At 38.5% G+C, this 23867-nt stretch overlaps 1 protein-coding gene across 8 annotated transcripts in view; it reads right to left on the reverse strand.

Moving 5' to 3' along the window:
• The window catches only part of CASK (calcium/calmodulin dependent serine protein kinase), a 354627-nt gene that overhangs the window by 207682 nt on the left and 123078 nt on the right, over positions 1-23867 (reverse strand). For all 8 annotated transcript variants that reach the window (XM_007084353.2, XM_007084352.2, XM_042973928.1 and 5 more), the window contains exon 3: positions 21316-21421. In XM_007084353.2, the coding sequence (XP_007084415.2) occupies positions 21316-21421 (106 nt within the window). The remainder of the gene's footprint in view (positions 1-21315; positions 21422-23867) is intronic.

A 23867-nucleotide genomic window follows, 5' to 3' on the forward strand; every position in this document is an offset into this window, starting at 1 on the left:
TGAGACTTTCTAGGGTTTTGATGATTGGAGCATTTGCTTATTTCATCCTGTTCTCACTAACTGTAGGTTGAAACTGAGGTGCCAAGAGGTGAGGTGGGCCCTGTCCTGATGGTAGTGACTCCTAAAGTCCATCTCTAGCCCAATTTCTTCTCCTGGGAGCTAGACTCATATGGGCAGCTGAATACAGGCCATCTATAGGCAGGTGTCCCACAATCACCACAAACTAAGATGACCCGGAAGTTAATTAATAATTTTCTTCCCCAAACCTTATTTCTATCTAAAAGGAATAATCTGTCTTCAACTTGTAAAGGTTTTTGGCTGTTATCTGAGTAAGGCCTCTCCTCTTCATCATTCCTTCTATATTCTACTTCTACAACATTCCTGTTTATGTATATTGGATATTCTCAATATGGCCTGCATGAGTTTTAGCTTTCCTTTCATAAGTTACCATCTCTAACTGTGCTTTGCTCTCTAATGGTTTCTCATACTTTCTTTCCTTTTATCTTCTTGAGGACTTTGAAGTCCCTTTCAGAGTCTTCTATTATTTCCATTTCCTCCAGACCATATTTCCTACCTGTTGAGTTTGTTGCGGGATGTTTTTCCTTGTGTGCTTTGAAATTTTCATCTGAACACTAATCTTAAATGGGGGTTTCTTGGTTTTGTTTTTTTTCCTTCTGTCCCCCTTTAGCTAGCTGGCTAGCTAGCTATGATGGCTACAGCTTTTCTCAGCCACTGTTTGAGGCTGAGGGGTTCCATCCCACCCCTGGATTTCATGAGGTGAGCCAGACACCAGTTCCTTTCCCTTAGGGGCTCTTGGTCCCTATTACAATGAAGAAGTTGAACTCCAAATCCCCTCTTGCCTGGAATTCTTTATGGACTCTCTACTACATTTTTCGTATTGTGTCTTAGGGGTCTCTAATGCACAAATCTGATTATATTACTGCGTTGGTAAAATCACTTCAGTGTCTCCATCACCTATAGAATAAGATTTAAAGTCTGGTTAAATGTCACCTCCTCAGAAAGGGCTCCTATGAACACCCTATCCTCATCATTCTGTATCCCTGATCTGGCCCTTGTTCTTCATAGTGCTTGTCACTACTTGCTTTTGTTACTATATACTTATTTGTCAGTGTGTCTCTTCCACTAGATTGTAAGTTTCATGTGGATGTGGACTTTGAATTACTCACTGTTAAGCCCTCAGCACCGAGAACAGTGTCTGGTACATTGTAGGCATTCAATAAATATTTGTGAATGGAGGAGTTGATATCTTTAACATGACATCAAAAGTACTAGATGTATCAGAGCAAGTAAGAGTGAGGGCACTAGAGTCAAACAGCCTAGGATGGAATCCCGGCTGCAGCACACCAGCTTTGTGACCTTGAACCAGTTGCCACCTTGTAAGCTGCAGTTTTCTCATGTATAAAATGGGCGTAGTGGCTAATCTTGGTGGGTTGTTGAGAGGAATTGAGAGATAATCAAAATGTATAAAGTGTAGCATGCAGTTGCACACATCATCAGTGGTTTTTATTATTACATGTTCAAACTCATCTGCGATCATTCTCATGATCCTACACCATGTTCCAAAGTAATAGCCCGCCATTATGAACAGTGCCCCAACCATATAAACTGACTTGCATTTCTGGCCATTGCACACTCTCTTTGCCCTGTTCGTAATGCATACCTCCTTTCCCACTTAAAATCAATTTGCTTTCCCATACTCCATTCAACTCTCCCACCTGGAACCCCAGCCCAAGCATGGAAAGAGCAGCAGGCTTTTATTTGCCCCTGGTTGGACATGGAAGGGATTCTGGATTCAAAAGGAAGCTACTCCACAGAGGGTCAAGTCAACAACTTAGGATCCTCAGCTTTCTAGAAAAGAAGTGGGAGACTGAGGGGCACCTGGGTGGCTCAGTCGGTTAAGGGTCTGACTTCGGTTCAGGTCATGATCTTGAGGCTCGTGGGATCGAGCCCTGCGTTGGGCTCTGTGCTGATAGCTCAGAGCCTGGAACCTGCTTTGGATTCTGGGTCTCCCTCTCTCTCTGCCCCTCCGCCGCTCATGCTCTGTCTCTCTCTCTCTCTCTGTCAAAAATAAATAAACATTTAAAAAAATTAAAAAAAGAAAGAAGTGGGAGACTGAGAAAAAAAAATCAGATAAGTTTATTCACTCATTCATTCACATTCTATCTGTCTGGAACGAAGTAAGGGAAGCCAAAAGAAATAACTTGGACTTGAAGGTCATGCAGATTTGGGTACTGGGGAGCCTCTCTGGGGGCTGTGTGCCAGCCCTTGGGTAAACAGGGAAAGCTGCTCTTTCCAGAGTAAAGTAGATGCAAAACCTGAGGGATGAAGGGAGCAGTGACCTTGGTTCCTGAGGTCTTTCTTTCTAGTTCATATGAAGCCTTTTCTTTCTTTAAAGTTCATGAGGCTTCTGTAACTTTACATCTTTACTACTTATGTCTAGTTTTGTCCCTTCCATTACCACTGGGCAAGCTCCTGGTCATCTTTCAAGTCTCAGTATGTCCTCTTCCTCCCCACCTTCCCCTCTCCCTCCCTTCTCATTGTAATTGTTTCCATGTCTGTCCATCTCTGCCCAGAGCTTCTAGCTTTGTCTCACAGGTAGTAGACATTAAGAAACAAGACTGCTAAATGGATGAAGTTGGTGACAGAGTTAGGACAATAGTACAGGCCGCTCCACTTGTCCTCTAACGTTTTACTCACTCTCTCCCTCACTAGGGAAATGACCTACCACGTAGGGATACCAAACGCGAGCAAAGAGATATCGAGTGACAGCAAATAGGGAGCACGTCTCAGAACTGGGCCAGGATGGGGGCTCTGCACAGCAGGAGCGCTGGGCACTGGCTGAGGAATAGGGAGTTTGGTGAAGGATGAAACGAAGGAGTACCAAAGTCTTCATTTCCCCTTGTTCTTGATATAGTCTCTTTATACCTGGCTTCTCTGACACCTTGCTGTCATGGCTTTTTCTCTGCATCTCTTCAGCTATCCCTTCTTGAATTGCATTTGTTAGCTATTCCTCCTGTTTTACAACCTTTCAAATTTGGGAGACCCTCAGTCCTCAAGTCCTGTTTTCTTCTCCTTCTCTATACTCTTCTAACCCATCTGAATAGCGATCATCCCCAAGCCTCTAGATTTCTCCCTTTGCTCCTAATCCACATATTCCACTTCATCTTTCAACTTCACTCAGACATCTCACAGAAGCTTCAAACTCAACATGTCCAAAATATATTTCACTATCTAATTCCAGGCACCATCACATATTCATACTCAGTGCACATATTCAGTGCTCAAGCCAGTAACCAGAGTCAACTTTGTCTCCTGCTGCCTTACTTCCTTTATCCAGTTATCAAATCCTGTCCATTCTAATTCCTAAAGATCTTCAGGTTTTATTTATACTCTTTCATCTCTATTGATACTAATCTACTCTTGCCATCAATGTTCATACTGAATCACTATAATGGTCTCCTAATTCTCCCCGCATCCAAATCCAACCCTACAGGAATACTGTAGCCAAAGAATGCTTTAAAAATAAATGTCCAGGGGTACCTGGGTGGCTCAGTTGGTTAAGTGTCCAACTACTGACTTTGGCTCAGGTCATGATCTCACGGTTTGTGATTTCGAGTCCCACATCAGGCTCTGTGCTGATGGTGCAGAGTCTGCTTCAGATTCATTCATTCTCTCTCTCTCTCTCTCTCTCTCTCTCTCTCTCTCTGCCCCTCCCTTGCTTGTGCTCTCTCTCTCTAAATAAATAAATAAACTTAAAAAAATAGATGTCTGATCATACAGTTTTGCCTGCAATAGCGTCCACATCTTTAAAATCCCAAATCCTTGCCATATCTTAAAAAGGCTCATCAAGATTTTGCTTCTATTTCTTGTGAACCTCTTGAGCCCTCAGTGGTATGCGCAAGAAATATGAAGGATATCTTTAAGACAAGCCACACTTTCCAGAGTCTGGCAAAAAAAAAAAAAAACAAATACTAATATTCAAAGACACTGTCTACTGACTCAAGTCAACAACCAGTAAAAGGGTGCTGGTCTCTAGGTCTGATTATTACAAACTCTCTTGGGTCTAGTCACCTCACAATGATCCAGAAACCACTATAGTAAACAGCATTCCGGTTAAGCCCACAGATACAGATGAAGGCCACACAAATCAGAATTTATCTACAATTCTCCCTGTCCAGATATACATATATAATCACAGTTTTAGAATGAAATGTCCTAGTAATTAGTAAATACCTGAGATATTCATTCAGTTCTTTAGATCACAATTTAAAATTACAGTCTAACTGGACACCTGGGTGGCTCAGTCAGTTGAGCATCTGACTTTGACCCAGGTCATGATCTCATGTTCATGGGTTCGAGCCCCACATTGGGCTCTGTGCTAACAGCTCAGAGCCTGGAGCCTGCTTTGGATTCTGTGTCTTCCTCTCTCTCTACCCCTCCCCTGCTCATGCTCTATCTCTCAAAAAAAAAAAAGGGGTAAAAATTTATAAAATTACAGTCTAACTCTCATACAGTGCTGGTGGGAATGGAAAGTGGTACAACACCTATAGAAGGAATTTGACATTAGCAATAGCATGAAATGACATATGCACAAGGTCACTAATGTAACAGAAAAAAGCCTGGAAATGATCTAAATGTCCATTAGTAGGGGACTGGTTTAATAAATTATTTTATATCCATAATGGAGAATTAGCAGTTATAAACAGGAATGAAGAAGATGCCTACATACTGCTATGGAGAAATCCCTGGTGTTTTGATATTGTTAAATTAAAAATAATCAATGTTTTCAAGAGTATATATAAGAGTGCGTAAGAAGGGGAGGCAGTACAAAAAGATAGAATATACACATTTTTATTTTCAGAGATAAATAAAACTAAAATGACTTAGTTTTAATTTTGAGAAATAATTTCCTCTAAGGTAGGAAGTGGATGGGATGAAGTGAGTAAGTATGTTAATGTGGTAAGGAACCCAGATTTTCAGAGAGAAGATGTACAAATAGAAAATTTAAAAAGTTAACTAAAAACCCTAATTTCTCTTAAAAAAAAAACTGTACATTATGGAAAACTTTAAAAGTAGAAAGTAGAGAGTAATGAAGCCTCATATACCCAATGCCCTGTTCCAGCAATTGTCAACTTACCAGCTAATCTTGTTTAACCTATACTTCAAACCCAGTACCCACTGCTCACCCCTCACCTGATTTCAAGGCAAATCCCAGACATTAATATCACCTTATGCATAAATATTTCAGTACTGATCTCCACAAGATAAGGAATGTTTGTAAAACAACTGCAACAACAAAATTATGTTAAAAACCAACAATTAGTCATTATCTAGTAAATGGCTCATAAAGAAAAATCTGTAATTGTTACCTTAAACTGGAAATAATGGTGTAAACTCACGGTTTCATTTTGTTTAGTTTTGATTGAAGACAATTTTTTAGTTTAAATATATTTTTTTGTTATTTTATTTTTTACTGTTTATTCATTTTTTGAGAGAGAGAGAGAGAGACAGAGTATGAGCAGGGGAGGGGCAGAGAGAGAGGTAGACACAGAATCCGAAGCAGGCTCCAGGCTCTGAGTTGTCAGCGCATAGCCCAACGTGGGGCTTGAACTCACGAACTGTGAGATCATGACCTGAGCCGAAGTCAGATGCTTAACCGACAGAGCCACCCAGGTGCCCCGAAAACTTTTTAGTTTAGAATAAATTTAGATTTACATAAAAATTGCAAAGACAGCACAGAGAATTCCCGTATACCTCTCACCCAACTTCCCCTAATGTTAACATCTTCGGTAACTATAGTACATTTGCCAAAACTAAGAGCGTTAACACTAGCATGTTGCTATTGATTCAACACCAAACTATTTGGACTTCAGTTTGTTGACTATTGTACTTTGTTCCAGGATCCCATGCAGGACACCACAATGCATTTTGTCATTAAATCTCCTTAGTCTTCTCTGGTCTGTGACAATTTTTCAGTCTTTCCTGGTCTTTCATGACCTTGACCATTTAAAAAAAGGTGTTTTATAGAATGTCCCTCAATTTTGATCTGTGTGAAGGTGGTTGTTGTTGTTTTTCTTAGATGGGGGCTGAGGGTTTGGGGGAGGATATCAAAGAGGTGAAGTGCCCTTCTCATTACATCACCTCTACATGACACTGGTGGCATTAACTTGACTTCTTGGTTAAGGGGAAGGGGGTGAGCCAGCTCTCTTCACTGTCAAGCTATTGTGTTTCTCCTTTCTATCCTCTGTTCTTTGAAAGTGAGTCACCAAGTCCAGCCCACACTGAAGGAAGGAAGGGGATTATCTCTATCTCCTGGAAGTCGGTGGGCGGGGGGCAGAGTATATACACATACTGTTTGGAATTCCGGAAGAAAGATCTGTTTCTTCTTTCCCATTTTTAATTTATACAATAATTTATTTATATCAGTATGAACTCACATATATTTATTTTACACTTTGGGTTATAATCCAGTACCATGTTATTTTGTTGCCCAAACTGTGCCAGGTTTGGCCACTGGGAGCTCTTTCAGGTTGGCTCCTGTGACCCTTTGACATGCCCCTATTTTTTGTGTTTTGAGCACTTCCTTACTTTCAGACACTGTAAAATGCTTCAGGCTCATCTTGCATTTTCTGTGCCCCAGTTGTAGAAGTGATCATTTCTCCAAGGAGCCCTGGCTCCTTCTATCCAAGAATGGCATTTAGAAGTGAAGATCTATTGCTTCTTGGCCTTTTGACTAAGATCAAGGGTAGAAGTGAAGATCTGGGTGTGGATGTGTTCATTACCACTGGGGCGTCACTGCTTCTAGACCCTCCCAGTGGACAAAGCTAGGAAATGCGGGTGTGTGTACTAATCTGTGCACATGTATCTGTCTTCACTCTTGCTTATTTATAACTTCTTTCTCTGACAGAATGTACACTTCTGCATATTTAAAAAAACCAACACACAAAAAAAGGCAAATTAGGGGAAAAATATTTGCAAATATATGTAAAGGGTAAATATCTGTAGTAAACACAAGACTTCTTACAAAGTGACAAAAAAAAAAAAACCCTAAAAAAAATGAATGGATAAAAAAGAAATAGGTAAGTATACTTTAAAAAATATTTGGGGTGCCTGGGTGGCTCAGTCGGTTAAGCATCCAACTTCAACTCAGGTCATGATCTCACGGTTTGTGAGTTCGAGCCTAGAGTTGGGCTTTGTGAGGACAGCTTGGAGCCTGGAGCCTGCTTCAGATTCTTTGTCTCCTTCTCTCTCTGCCCCTCCCCCTCTCATGCTCTGTCTCTCAACAATGAATAAAATGTTAAAAAAAATTTTTAAAAAATCTGACTATCCAATGAAATAAAGACAGTCTCTTCAGCAAGTGGTGCTGGGAAAGCTGGACAGCGACATGCAGAAGAATGAACCTGGACCACTTTCTTACACCATACACAAAAATAAACTCAAAATGGATGAAAGACCTAAATGTAAGGCAGGAAGCCATCAAAATCCTTGAGGAGAAAGCAGGCACAACCCTCTTTGATCTTGGCTACAGCAACTTCTTACTCAATATGTCTCTGAAGGCAAGGAAAACAAAAAGCAAAAATGAACTACTGGGACCTCACCAAAATAAAAAGCTTCTGCACAGCAAAGGAAACAATCAGCAAAACTAAAAGTCAACCAACAGAATAGGAGAAGATATTTGCAAATGACAAATCAGATAGAGGGTTAGTATCCAAAATCTATAAAGAACTTATCAAACTCAACACCCAAAAACCAAATAATCCAGTGAAGGAATGGGCAAGACATGAATAGACACTTCTCCAAGGAAGACATCCAGATGGCCAACCAACATATGAAAAAATGTTCAACGTCACTCACCATCAGGGAAATACAAATCAAAACCACCTATCAGAATGGCTAACATTAACAACTCAGGCAACAACAGATGCTGGAGAGGATGCAGAAAAAGAGCATCTCTTTTGCCCTGCTGGTGGGAATGCAAACTGGTACAGCCACTCTGGAAAACAGTATGGAAGGTCCTCAAAAAATTAAAAATAGAACTACCCTACGACCCAGCAACTGTACTACTAGGTATTTACCCAAGGGATACGGGGATGCTATTTTGAAGGGACACGTGTACCCTAATGTTTATAGCGGCACTATCAACAATAGCCAAAGTATGGAAAGAGCCCAAATGTCCATCGACGGATGAATGGATAAAGAAGATGTGGTATAAATATACAATGGAGTATTACTTGGCAATCAAAAAGAATGAAATCTTGCCATTCGCAACTACGGGGATAGAACTAGAGGATACTGGGGCGCCTGGGTGGCTCAGTCGGTTAAGCATCCAACTTCGGCTCAGGTCATGATCTCACAGTCTGTGAGTTCCAGCCCCATGTCAGGTTCTGTGCGGACAGCTCGGAGCCTGGAGCCTGCTTCGGATTCTGTGTCTCCCTCTCTCTCTGCCCCTTCCCTGCTCGTGCTCTCTCTCTCTCTCAAAAATAATAAATAAACATTAAAAAAAATTTTTAAAAAAGAACTAGAGGATATTATGCTAAGCGAAATTAGTCAGAGAAAGACAAATATCATATGACTTCATTCATATGAGGATTTTAAGATACAAAACAGATGAACACAAGGGAAGGGAAGCAAAAATAATACAAAAACAGGGAGGAGGACAAAAACATAAGAGACCCTTAAATATGGAGAACAAACAGGGTTACTGGAGGGGTTGTGGGAGGGGGGATGGGCTAAATGGGTAAGGGGCACTAAGGAATCTACTCCTGAAATCATTGTTGCACTATATTCTAACTTAGATGTAAATTAAAAAAATAAATTAACTAAAAATTTAAAAAAATATCTGACCATACTAGTAACAAAACAAATGCAAATTAAACCAAAGAATAATTGTGATTTATCAAAATGTAGACATCAAAAGTAGATGCTGTCATCCACTACTGGTTTGAATGGAAACTGGTACAATCTTTATGGAGAGTGACAGGACATTATGTAAAAGGAGTTTTAGCTGTATTGCTGACATCTGCTAGGTGAGGTCTCCTGTTGAAGACAACAAAAAAATGGGATAAAAAACTAGCTGGAAGCATCAGGTACTAACCAAATTGTCAGGAATGTTGACTAAAATTTGGGAGAGAACGGGAACTCAGAGAGAAATCAAGAATCAGAGTCCTTCTTGCCCCGTGGACATCTGCTTTCACAGAAGATCTCTAAGGGAGAACAGGTCAGAACTTAGAGGAATCTCAGAAATTACTCTTCAACCTTGAGCTAAATCCCTAAAGAGCTATGGTTACCAGCAGTAATCAGTCCCCTCACAAACTTGCAATCTGGCTTGACCTCTGAGTGGTCTTAAAAATCTAAGACTTAGGGGCACCTGGGTGGCTCAGTCGGTTGAGCATCTGACTCTTGATTTTGGCTCAGGTCATGATCCCAGGGTTGTGGGATCGAGCTCTGCATTGGGCTCTGTGCTGAGCATGGAGCCTGCTTAGGATTCTGTCTCTCTCCCCCATCCCTCTCTTTACTCGTGTGTTCTCTCTAAAATGAATAAATAAATCTAAGTCTTAACCTTATTAAGATAGTTCCAAACTGCAAGTGCCTAAAGGTGCCTAGTAGAAGCAAATGAAGTCCTCTCTGGAAGAATAAAGTGCCATTCTAGGCCAGTAATTTTTGGGAATGAATCTAGTATATGAAGGGTAAGAGACCTTGATCAAGAACCAGCAGAAAGTGATAGACAATAAAGACAAACCCACAGGGACTTCATATATTGAGATTATCCAGCACAGATGATCATATAAGGAAGTGTATTATGTTCCAGAACATAAAAGCTGAGCTTGAATTTTTTTTTGCAAGAAAATGAAAATAATGAAAAGTGATGTAGATTTTCAAAAGAAAAACATGCAAAATACAGACAAGAAGATGGAGGATATAGAGAATAGCATAAGGCACACCTATATCTATACTAAATTGGGTCACAAGGTGCTGAGAGGAAGACAGGGGCAGAGGCAATATTTAAAGAGATAACGGCTGAGAATTTTCCATAACCACAAATAATACCAGTACACAGACTGAAGAGACTTAAAGAATCTCAGGCAGGATTAAAACACTTCCCCCACCCTGACACACACCCACAGTGAAAACAAAAGATGGAGCAAACATTTTTTAATAACCAGCGAAAGAGAGATTATCCTTAGATTAGTGACAGTCTGCTACCTGAATTCTCAACATCAACCGAAGCCAGAAGACAGTAGAGTATCTACTGCAAAGAAAATGCCAACCTAGAATTCTCTACTCAGTGAGTATCCTTCAGCACCAAAGGGAATACAAGGAAATCCTGAAACCAATAAAAACGGAGAGTTTGCACCCAGCAGACTGACACAGGGAAAATGAATCCTGATAAAACCTCAGAGATTTGAAAGAATAATGAACAGAGAAAGGACAAGTGTGGGGGTAAATCTAATCTAATAATAAAATAAGTTGGAGTGATGTAAATACATGTAACTTATGTATTTATACGCACACATATAAATATGTAAAAGCAACAGCCTGTAAGTCAAAAGAGGGACTTCGTCCTATTTATTTGGGAAGAGAATAATGGCATCAATATTAGAGCATGATGAATTAGGAAAATGTGCTGTAATTTCTGAGGTACACACTAAGATAACAGAAAAGAGTATGTAAACTTCCAAATTAATAGAAGAAAAAATGGAATGACAAAACATATTCAGTTGACTCAAATAAGTCAGGGAAGGCAAGGAAGAGAAATACGTAATAGGTGGTATGATGGAAAGCACATGAGAAGACCAGACATGTAAAATCAACTATCCCCAAATGTAATTAAATGTAAATGTACTAAATGCTCCAATTAAAAGACAAAGATTGAGAGTCTAGAATAAAAACCTTAATTATATGCCTTTAAACAAGAGGCACATCTAAAACCCAAGGGTACAAAAAAGTTGAAACTTAAAAGGGAGGAAAAAGAACCCTAGAAAATTAAACACAAAGTGGAAGGATGAAAATAACAACAAGCAAAAATTACTAAAATAGAACATAAATATGCACTGAAAAGGATTTACAAAGCTCAAAGTCATCACTTAAAAGACTGATAAAACTGGAAAATATCTGGCAAGGCTGAGAAAGAAAAAGAAAAGTCACAAATTACCAGTTTCAAAAATGAAAAAGATCCTTCAGAGATATTATGAACTAATTTGTGCCAAAACGGTGTGAAGTTTCAATAAAATACACTCATCCCCAGCAAAATGCAATTCACCAAAAGTGAAAGTAATAAATAGAAAACCAAATATTCCTATAAATATTTAAGGAATTCAATCAGAAATGAAAACCCTTCTCACAAGAAAGTCTGGCCTGAACGGGTCTATAGATGAGTTCTACCCATCATAAAGAGAACAAAACAAAACCAGAGAACACTCCCCAACTCATTTCATGAGGCTAGCATAACCTGGATATGAAAGCCTGATACCGACAGTATAAGAAAATTATAGTATAATCTTCTTATAAATATAGATGTAAAAAGTCTGAAAATACACACACACACACACACAAAACCAAATCTAGCAATATATAAAAAGGAATCTAGGGATTATATGTCACGACAAAGTTTGGTTAACCAAAGAATTAATGAAATTCACTCCATTAACAGATTAAAGAAGGAGTCATATGATCATTTCAACATATACAGGGTAAAAGAAGCATTTGATAAAATTTACCAAAATTTACCAACTAAGCTAAGAGTATGCTTAGCAAACTCTAAGATCAGAACTAATAAGAAAGGTAACTGCTATCACCGTTCTGAACGTTTAATCCACTGCAGTAAAGGCTAGACAAAGAAACATGTAAAAGAATGGAAGAGGAATAAACAAAATTCTCCTCATACACAAATGATATGATTAGGTATGCAGAAAATCCAAATGATTCTACAGGTAAATTACTAGAACTGATACAGCTTGATGAATAGAAAAGAATACAAAGTCACTACAAGGAAGGAGGGAAAGAGAAAAGAAATGAGAAACAGATCTACCTTTGAAAACAAATACTTAAGAATAAATCTAATGAAAAAGGTATACAACCTCTCCAGAGTGAAGCATAAAACGTTACTGAAAGAAATCAAAGATCTAAAAAATGGGAAGACAGACACCATGTTCATGAATTGGAAGACTCAATACCGTACCCATGTCAATTATTCTCAAGTTGCTATAAAGATTTGATACAATAATTCAAGGCAAAATCCCAACGGGGTGGGTGTGATAACCTGATTCTAAAATGTGTATGGAAAATGCAGAGAAGTACATCTCTCAAGAACTGGCTGAAGAACAACAAGGTAAAAGGCCCTGATCTACCAGTTACCAGGACTTCCTCCAAAGCTACAGTTAATAAGACAACATGCTCTTGGCACAATGCCAGGCAAATAAATACACTAATGGACCAGAATAGAGCCGGAAACAAGCACACATGTATATGTGTTTGATTTATGGCAAAAGTGCTACTGCAGAGCAGTCTTTTCAGTAATTGGGCTGAGACTGCTGAATAGCTACATGGAAAGAAATGAAATTGGGGGCGCCTGGGTGGCTCAAACAGTTAGGTGTCTGGCTCTTGACTTCAGCTCAAGTCATGATCTCACTGGTCGTGAGTTCAAGCCCCATGTCGGGCTCTGTGCTAACAGTGCTGATTTTGGGGATTCTTTCTCTCTCCCTCCCTCCCTCCCTCCCTCTCTCTCTCTCTGCTCCTCCCTGCCCCCCATGTGTGCTCTCTCTCAAAATCCATAAACCTAAAAAAAAAAAGAAATGTAATTGGACTACTACCTCATAACGTACTCCAAATGAATTTCAGATGTATGATAAAACATAGGAGGATATCTTCATAATCTCAGAATAGTAAATATTTCTCAAACAAGATACAAAAACACTAACCATGAAAGAAAAAAATTGTTAAGTTAAACTATATTAAAATTACAAACCTCTGTTAATCCAAAGGTACCATTACAAGAATGATGAGAGACACTGCTAAGCAGCAATTAGAGAAATCAGGAGAAACCACAACGAGATTCTACTACAAACCAACTGGCAAAAATTACAAATTCTGACAATACCACATATTAGTGAGGATGTGCAGCATAGGCAGTAAGTAATCATGAGAACAAAAGGAGGGTGCTGTTAATGAGGACTAACAACGGGTTAAGACAGGGGCAGTACCTGGAAAACCAGGACTTGGATCACCTTGGAGAGGCAAAGATCACTGTTTATACATCTACTTCAGAAAATAGCTTGGCATTATCTTGGAAAACTGAAGTTGTATGTGCTCCAAGACTTTATCAATTCCACTCCTAGGTTTATGCCCTATATAAATGTGTACTTATGTATACCGGGATATGTGTACAAGATTGTTTACAATAGCATTGTTCAAAATAGCCAAATCTGAAAACAACCCAAATACAGAGTGACATTAAAATGAGTAATTGTGAATGTTTGTTCACTGCAATACTATGTAGCAATAAAATGAAGGAGCCCAAAGCAATATGGATCAATCTCATAGACCAAAAAAGAGTATATGCTGTATGATTTCATTTAAATAAAGATTTTAAAAGACAGATAACACTGAATTATATTACTCAGGGATGCCATATGGATGGTATAGATATGAAAGTATGGAGGTGAAGTCTAGATTAATGATACTTCTGAGAGAAGAAGGGGATTGTGGTAAGAGGAATACAGGAGCTGCTGAAGTGCAGGCAGTTTTTACATTTCTTGACCTAGGTTGTAGGTACATGGGTATTTACTTTACAATAATATCCTTAAGCTGGATAGTTCTGGGTATGCATTTTTCTAAATGTAATAGATCATATAAAAAATTCTATATGTGATGTAGGTGTTTGGATGTATTCACACACTCTTTAACCTATTAATTATATTCCTAAAAACTTATTTTGAGGAAATAAAGCAATCAAGGGGTGTGAACAAGTAATTGTACAAGAATATTACTAATCATAACATTACTTCTAAGAGGGGAGAAACAGAAAGCAGTGTAAATGTCCCACTATAAGGAAATTATTAAATATGGCACATGCATATAATTTAGATATCTTAATGCAGCCATTAGACTATCGTATCTAAAAAATATTTACTGGTATAGCAAAATGCTTAAAATTAATAAGTGAAAAGAATCGGGAAACAAAACTACACATGTAAAATGAGTGTAATTGTGATAATGAATATAAGCAGAAGAAAATGTTCTGAAATGTTCATTGTGATTAACTTTTGCAAGCGGTATGATTTCTGTCATTATAATTTTCCACAATTTCTAAATTTGTACAAGGTGTGTGTAAAGATTATTTACACTAGAAACTACTCATATTTTATATATATATATATATATATTTATTTATTTATTTATTTATTTAACGTTTTATTTATTTTACAGAGAGAGAGAAAGAGAGAGAGAAAGTGGGGGAGGGGCAGAGAAAGAGGGGTACAGAGGATCCGAAGCAGGCTCTGCACTGACAGTGGAGAGCCTGATGTGGGGCTCGAACTCACAAACTGACAGATCATGACCTGAGCCAAAGTTGGACATTCAACTGACTGAGCCACCCAAGCACCCCAATAATTTAAAATTTTTTTAAAAAATTTATTTATTTTGAGAGCAAGAGCACCCACAAGCAGAGGAAGGGGAGAAAAGGAGGGAGAGGGAGAGGGAGAGGGGGAGGGGGAGGGGGGCATTTGTTTTCTAATGCAGCATTCAAAGGTTAAAATCTATTCTACAGTGTAACATCTCAATCTAGGGCTTTATACAAAAATTGGGACACCTCCATTTTTATGTTAACAGATGTCAAAATGATACAGTAATTATGGTTAGAAGTTAAAAAAAAAAAAATCCAAACTCTGCAATTATCTTAATAATTATATTTTGTTTGCAGATCCAGGAGTTTGTCAACTTAAAGCCCTTCTTGTATTTATCTCTTTTTCAGTTTGTGCAGGAAAGAGTTAACATAGCAGGCCTAAGCTTCTGAAGGGCTTGAAAGGCCTGCCTACCAAGTTAGCTCTTGATTGGCATCTGGCAACTTGGACGGGAGGGTTCCTCCTGTCCTAAACTGAAAAGAGTGGCCCACTGTGTCTAAACTGTTTGTGCAAACAATGTGATTTATCCTGAACACCTGCTTTCTCTCTGGGAGGCTGGAAGATGGTACGTGCCAAGCAGAGGGTGCCTACATGACCAGCTCCCAGTAAATACCCTGGGTGCTGAGTCTCTAATGAGCTTCCCTGGCTGGCAACATTTCACATGTGTTATCACAACTGGTTGCTGGCAGAAGACCCTTGGAAGCTTGTGCCTGGCTGTCCCCGGACTTCAACTCATATACCTTTTCTCTTTGGTGGTTTTGCTTTATTAAATCTTTGAGCTGTAATAAATCACAGTTATGAATATGACTATACGCGGAGTCCTAGGAGTCCTCTTAGTGAATCATTAAACCCGGGGATAGGTAGTCTTGGGGACCTCCGACACATAGTTCTTAAAACTAAAATACAACTGAACATTTAATATAGTGGTGAAGCTAGTCAAGAGAAATGTTTAATTTTTTTAAAGAGTTTATGATGATAGAACTTTTTTTTCTTTCACCTAGTATTTATCAAAGGTCTTCACAGTCACCCAAGCTATGTCCTCTCATATATCTTACTGAATTACCTTAAGTACCACATTTCTAATCTTTACTAGGACCAACTGATATTTTCCAACCATTTCCTATTACCCACCACTTAAGTAAGCATTTGATAAATATGTGATAAAAGAATGAATAGCAATTTTTATCATTACACATGAAAACAAAATATCAAAATAGATCAGGCGAGCCATAAAAATATGTACAGATCTTCATAGAATTGTAAATACTACAGTCCAGACTTTTCTTGCTTGATATGAAATAAATAACTTTCCTTTCCCTGGCAAGTTTGCTAGTAAGTAGAAATCAGTGCTACTCTATCAGCATAAATGAATCCCACAAAATTTCCCTTCCCCAAGCATAAACACCAGACCAAAAAGAAAAAAAATTAAAAAAAGACAAAGAGCTATCAGTCTATCTCCTTTGTGAGCTTCAAAGATACAAACTGCTAATATTGTTTTAAAACATACAAACTATTGTTTTCATGTCAGATATATTTTAAATCCATATTTAATTACTGCCAAAGTCTCCCCGTGGTATATGTAATCATTCTATAATAAGGTAATTAAAATTCCTTGGCCAGCCAATTTAGGATTTACAGCTTAACTCAAGTATCAGACACTACTAAAGTCAAGTCCGGATGTGTTACTTAGAAATAAACATTTAATTTGGGTGGGGGTGATACAACACAAAATTGAACCTACACTTTTAAATATGTTTCAGCAAACTGCTGCAAACAAATCCAAATTTAAGTGTAATCCCAAAGCAATGGATCCCAAATCAATGGATAGATATAGTGCAAACACATGCAGATTTCTAACAAACTACTGCGTGCGTTGGGAAAAATGACAACATGGTCTCTAAATAGTAATGCCCCTACTTTAAAGGTCAATCATCTCTTGACCTCCTACTTTGGGACTCGCAGTTGTTGAAACTCAATATCTCGGGATGGTGCCTGGGTACAAGCTTGTTTGACAAGCTCTACTCAGGACTTTTCAATGCTAAGTTTTGAAATCCACTGTTTTACTCTTTTCCAGCTCTAAAAGTCTGGTTCTGTGAGTCTCTGTATTTGAATATGCTTTAACTTAAAACCATATGTAATTAAAATGGGCATTAACCAGTTCGAAAGATTTTCTAACACAATAAGCAACCTGACTGGGCTATATAATGTCATGACTTCGGTTTAAGGGAAAAAAAGGGAGAGCTGGTTATACATAGTCTGTGGCAAAGGCAGATATGGATACCATATTAAGAAGCTCACTGATAACCTAAATAAATTGTTTGGTCTAGCTTTTCCTCCATCAAAATTATCAGAGCTGTTTCCAAGTAGCCAACAAACAGCAAAGTCAACTGATGTTAATTTCATTTGTTTTCCCTCTGTCTACTCTGTATTGGTGGCATGTCAGAAAACTGTGGAAAGGATCCAGATAACCCATAACCTGAGCAATGAGCCCCTGAAAACCAGGGGTCATTACATCTACTGCCAGAAACATGGAACTAATTCTGGAGCAGCTTCCTCTACATTGCAGCTGTACAATCTCTTACCTAGCCAGTAGGTGGAGGCACAAGCAAACTTAACTGCTTTGCTCTTTGAGCCACAGGACCTTAAATTTTATAGTAAATTCGTTTTTCATTTATTCATTTGTTTTAAACCCAGGAGATCAAAGAGAATGCGAAAAACTGAACAAGGACAACTGTTGAGGTGAATTTACAAAAAGTGATACAAAAGAAAAATTTTATATTTCTATTTTGTTTCTGGCCCTTTTGAAAAATAACTAAGTTATTTTAACTGTGAATTCATAATCCACTTCCAGATCCCAGAGCTAATAAAACAATTCCAAATTTTAAAATATAGCTTTTAAAAATTCATGTTCAATCAGGGAAAACTGAACATCAACTGAATATGATGTAATACTAAGGAATTATTGTTGATTTTGCTAGGTATGATAATACTATTATGGACTGGTATCTATCTATACCTATATTTCAAGTCCTTATTTATAAATACAAACAGGAGTATGTATAGGTGAAATGATACCACTTTAGAAATCACCAGGAAAAAGAGAGAGGGAGACCAACCATAAGAGATGTAAATACAGAGAACAAACTGTAGGTTGCTGGAGGGGTGTTGGGGGGGGGGTTGGGCTAAATGGATGATGGGTATTAATGAGGACACTTGTTGTGATGAGCACTGGGTGTTATATGTAAGTGATTCTACTCCTGAAATCATTATTACATTACATGTTAACTTGGATTTAAATACAATTTTAAAAATTAAAAAAAAAAAAAAAAAAAAAGAAATCACCAGGGGGGAAAAAAACGACAACAGGAAAGGATAGACAGAGCAAGAATGGCAAAATGTTGATAACTGAAGTTCAGTGACAGGTACACTGAGGTTCATTATACTATTCTCTTTTTATTTGAAATTTTCCAAAACAGGAAGGAAGAAAATTAAATTATGATGCCACATTCTTGTGATCTGGGTTAACACTGAGATTAGGTTGACTGGTAAATATGCGACTTTAATGAAGTCTTATCTCTGTATACAGCCATCGAGGAATTATTTCAATCACAACTGAATCATACCAAAAATTCGCTCTATAAAAAACTAAAACTAACCTGCTAAATCCCCTGGAAACAATAGCTTCCAGTTGTGGAGCACTTCACCATTTTACGAGGTGAATTCATATAATTTTCCCATCTAGTTCTCATGATCTTATGGAGATTTTAAAGGTAAAAATCCTGAGGCTCAGAGAAGTTAAAAGACTTGGCCAAAGTCACATGATCAGTAGAAGTGACAGAGCTGGGAACACTAACCCAAGTTTTATAACCCCAAAGACTTTCTTCTCTCTGCCATACTATCGCTTAGACCCCCTTGAAACAAATAGTAAACATGATGAAATTTACGTAAATTTTACGAATTTGCTTTCTGTGCTCATTACTTGAAAGTATATGATGAAACTGGCTTTTTTGTTTTCTCAGCGAATAAAAATATGGATAGAAATAGATTTCTTGAATAAAGAATGAAATTAAACCAGAGAAAGTAATTAAAAAAGAATTCGAATATTCTTAAAATTGGAAGGGGGCGGTTAAAGGCCCTCTCTAGCCCCAAATTAAACCTGTATCTTTAGCTCCCTTGGATGCAACCAGCTTTAGCTCGAGCACTTCTAGTGAGGAACTGCATACTCCGTTAGACAGCCTGCTTTATTCACTGAGTCAGTCTAATCGCTAAAGGGGGTTTCCTTGCTTAGAGTTGAAATCTACCTGCTGCTTGTTGATTCCCATTACAGACCCTGACCCTACAATGAATAAGCATAATCCTCTTACATAGGACACTCTTTTAAATAACTGAACAAATCCACTATGTTCTACCATGGGCTTCTGCTCTGAGAACTCTTTTAGCAGAAAAAGAAAATCAATTAGATTCTTGAGTCACTAAAGCTTCCCAGTCTTTTCAACAGCTTTTCCATGGTCTTCAACTGGGACTTGGGTATCTCTGGGAGTACTCAAGCCCTTCCAGGAGATTGAAGAATTAGGATATTTTTAGGGCAATCAATGTCTCTTCCTTCATTAGCCACAATTTGATTTGTCTGAAAACAATTCTATGTTCTGCTGATTTTCCTTTCACGTGTCCACTCATAGGAGCCCATCTCAAAAGACAAACTGCTCACCCATCCTGAAAAGCCTGTCTAGCTTCAGAGCCAACTAGGGAATGCGAAGCTCCTGAGGGAGAGACCCTTGAGAGCAAACAGAGCTTCAGAAAGAAAGAGGAGAGCCACCTTATTTCATATGGACAATATATGCATGGCAAAGCCTTTTAGAATTAAAAATCAATAGTAAGATGATTGTCACAGGGATGTCTATTAACACTTTAATTTTATTTGAAAAATGAAGGCAGATTTTTCTCTGCCAGAAAGCGTGTCTGATTTGGCTGACTGGCTTGACAATGATGACTAGCTTTGCCATTTAGGTCACACAGAAGACATTTTCCATAAACTGAACAAGATAAAGGTACAGATCTACAGTTTTGAAGAAAATATATTTAAAAGAATATACAAAACACTAAAAATTATAGCCTCACAAGAGAAGTTTTTATGTATCAACTCAAAAGTATGTGAGGAGGTACATGGTTTTCAAAATTCTTTTAGCAGGTATGCCAACAAAAACTTTGAAGGCTGTGACTCTAGGGCAAAATTTCTAGGCTCTTTCCCACTCTGGTTATCCCCTTCTGGAAGCATGCCAGTGTCCTGCTTACCATGAACACTCTAGGGAGAATGGGTAGCATACAAAACAGTGGGACTGTGGCGTGGTTCTAAATAACTATATACTTTTAATTAATGTAGCTGAAGGTTCCATTCAGGACTTTTGTTAAGCTGTTGCAACAACTAACTTTCAAAACATTTACTTCTTTTTCACATAAGCAGTTACAACTAAATTTACAGTGATCTTGCACTTATATAATCGAATGAAGGAGTCTGTATTAACTAGCCTTAAGTTTCATCTTTGTTTGAGTTCCTTTGCTATAAACTTGTAAAATGTTTTAAAATTCTGATCTAGATATTCAATGTATTAGCTAGCCCTCCATGGGGGTGAAGCTTCTGACATGGCTCCCAAAGACCACCAGCATCTGCTCATATTCACACCCTGGTGTAATCCTCTCCCCCTGGGTGTGGGCTGGATCTGGTGACTTACTTCTAACTGATAGAATATAGTAGAAGTGATGGTGTGTGATTTCTGAGATGAGGTTACAAGACTGACTTCCATCCTATTTGTATTCTAGCCTTCTTGCCTGCTGACGCTGGATGAAGCCAGCTGCCATGTTGTGAGTTGCTCGATGAAGAGGCCCAGTGACAAGGAACCTAGGGAGGCCTAAGGCCAACAGCTCACAAGGAACTAAGGCTAGCAGTCGGATAGCCTGCTGCCAACAACCATTTGAGTGGGCTTGGAAGCAAATCCATCCCCAGTGGAGTCTTAAAATGACACCAGCTCTGGCTAATGCCTTGATTACCACCTTGTGAGAGACCCTAATCAAAGTCATGGATTAAAATTCTGAAAAGAGTAGAAGGCCATCCCATAAAGCTTTATACAACCTCTTTGGACACAGTTATCCAATCAGCTACAAAACTACCCAGTTATACTATCCTTGGCTCACATTTCTCCATCTTATTGGCAAAAATTCTATGAGAAACATGGCAAGTGGCTTATTAAAATCAAGATAACACTGTTATCTTCAGAATTTCCTTAATATGACAAAATAGTCATTATATCAAAATAGGAAGTTGAGTCTGTTTTGAAAGGCTTGCTACATGGAGACCTCTACTCCCATCCCACTCCTCTTCAATAGGACTCCTATGGTCACAATGTTATATTTTGGGGCCTCCTGTCCATCTGAACTCTATTTCTCTTTACAGCCTCCTCTCTGAAGTATGCTAAAAAGGAGGGCAACTAAATATGCCCAACTTTTGCTTCCTTAGCCATTGTGAACTTTAAGATGAAATAATCCTTTTATTCTTGTTACTTGTTTTCTACACAGATGAGCTTACAACTATTGTTACATTTTAAGAGGAAAAGTGTTAGCATTATCCCAAACCAACACTGCTTAAAACTTTAACCCTTAAGAAAATAAAATGCACACTCACAATTCAAAAACCATGTAAAGCATTCCATCTGAGCTATATGTCTCCAATAACTCTACAATGTGGGGATGTTTCAGCATATGACAGATACTGGCTTCCCGCTTTAGATCTGCAAAACAAACACAGGACATACTTTGTTAGGTAAGAACAAACGACAATCAGAGTGAATGATGAATGAATGGATGTGATCTATGGTAACATGAAGACTTCTCTAACTAAAGAGATGAAATCCCCCATTTACGCTAAGCTTAACTTTTTTACCCTATAAATCTTTGACAACATAACTTTTTCATATTCCTGCCAGTCTGTGTGTGTGTGTGTGTATACAGTATAGTTAGCTCTTATTTTTATTTATTTTAAGTAATTAAGCTCTATGCCCAATGTGGGGCTTGAACTCACAGCCCCAAGATCAAGTCGTACACTCTACTAAGCCAGTCAGGTACCCCAGCACTTATTAATAAGAAATGTAAATAGCACAAATACTTTCTCCAAACTCTTTATAGTCAAGTCTCAAAATTTATAATTTTCTTGATGTGCTAATAAATAACTCAATTTGCCATTTTAACATTTTACCTCTTTTTCTTAGTCTTCCCCAAATTGGGTAAGAATGTTGTCTATTCTTTAGCCTAAAATCTAGCATTTGCACACACAGGCCAGGGAAGTTATATGGAATAAAGGGCCAAATAAAATTAGTATGATTTAAACAGTAAAGGCACTACTCTCAACCAGCAAAGTCAGAAATTTATTTTCTATCATCTATAAAATGTATTTGATAATTCAGGACACTACTCATAGTGTTATCTTGAAGAACAAGTTCAGACAATGTAGGTAGACTATTGCATAAGAGTTACAAAATACTGTTTGGAAAGTAAAACGGTTAATATCATCATCATCATCATCATCATCACACAAACACATTTTAGGCATAGGTATCACTTGCTATGTCCCCATGGAACAAAATAACTAAAGCCTTCCTGTATTAATTGTGGTGGAGTTTTACCTGTTTGCAGGTGAATAGAATCCAATAAGACATTTTTATATTTGGAAGTAGAAGGGAGACAGGTAAAGAAGAAGGCTAAGGACGTACTACATAAGGCAAATGAGAGGTTATCTCCTCTCTGATTTATTAATTCAATTTATTAATTCAGGCCAATTTATTAATTAGCCTTGTCAATGAGAGCAATGGCTGAAGACTGAACCACAGAAGACTGGGTAAGGGTAGAATGAGGAAAAGAAGTTGGTAAATTAGACAAAAGAGAAGCCACCAGAAAAGGAAGAATCAATAATATCACGAAAGTCAAGGGAATAGAGGGAATTAAGGCAAGAGTAGTTGGAGAAGGCTGAGAAATGGCCGGAAGGGTCAGTCAGAAAAGACCATTAGCATTCTGAACAAGATCAAGTTCTGTGGAGAGGGCAGGTTTGAAGTCAGTATGCAGGAGACAATTATGTAATAACAGATTAAAATTTATCATGTCTCTCACTGGCCTAAGTACTTAATAGAGTCATTACCATTTACTGTCCCAATACCCCCATGAGGTAGTTATTTTACAGGTGAGGAAGCTGAGGCCTAGAAAGGCATTCAAGATCACACAGCTCCCACAAGGGGTAGGTCTGAGCCCTGGCTTGTCCACCTCTAAAGTCAGCAAACAGTCCTTCCACAATGCCATGCCAGGTTTAGACGTGATCAAATTCGAAGAATCTCACTGTAGGCAAGAAACAGCAAAGTCGAAGGTCTGATTTTTCTGTTTTTGCTGTTGTTTTAAAGGGAACACTGTGTTTCTAAGTGGCAGTGATGAAAACTCCATGGGATCTACAGCCAGAAACTTGGTGCAGGTTCTGCTGCCTGGCCTGCTGAGCGACTGCTATCCTCTACAAATGCCTTTGTCACTGCAGATGAAATGGGGCAGGCCACACGCAATGCAGGCCCTGCAGACTACTCAGCCACCTTCAGGGGGCAGCGGTAAGACTTCCATGAAAAAACAGATATGGAAGGACTGTATGGAATGCAGCACTGTGGGGCTGAGGGTGGCTCAGTGTTCAGGGGAAAGGAAGAGGTCAGAGGCACATGAATGATGGTCTCCATCTCCAAAAGTGCTTGGAAAGGTCATGCAGGAGAGGAGAGGTGTGAATCAGGTGTGGGTTTTGTGCTGAGAAGTCATAATTATGAGGAAGGCTTTTGACAAGTGTGCTAGAAAGCCAGGTTGAAGCCAGGATACATAAATCAGGTATCTGCACAGTTTTTTCTCTCTTCCTTCAAGAATGTTCTGCCTCCAAATTTTATGAAAAGCTCAGGAGTTTTATTACTCATTTTAACATTTATTCCTTATTTTGCCCCTTTCATGTAACTACAGTGTGTTTCAACTTCCACACTCACTTCCCATGTACCACATTGTCGTACCAAAAGACTGCAGGTAGAAATGGATGCTCTAAAGACCCTTCCACTGGACCTGCACATTTCTTCTTGGTATACAGTTCAACCTGCTGCCAGTCTAGTCTCTTATCATCTACCCACCCCCCTCAAAATGAAGGCAGAATTGCTGGGGACCCTCCATTCA

Source organism: Panthera tigris, chromosome X (assembly GCF_018350195.1).
Source record: "Panthera tigris isolate Pti1 chromosome X, P.tigris_Pti1_mat1.1, whole genome shotgun sequence".
Lineage (NCBI taxonomy): Eukaryota > Metazoa > Chordata > Mammalia > Carnivora > Felidae > Panthera > Panthera tigris.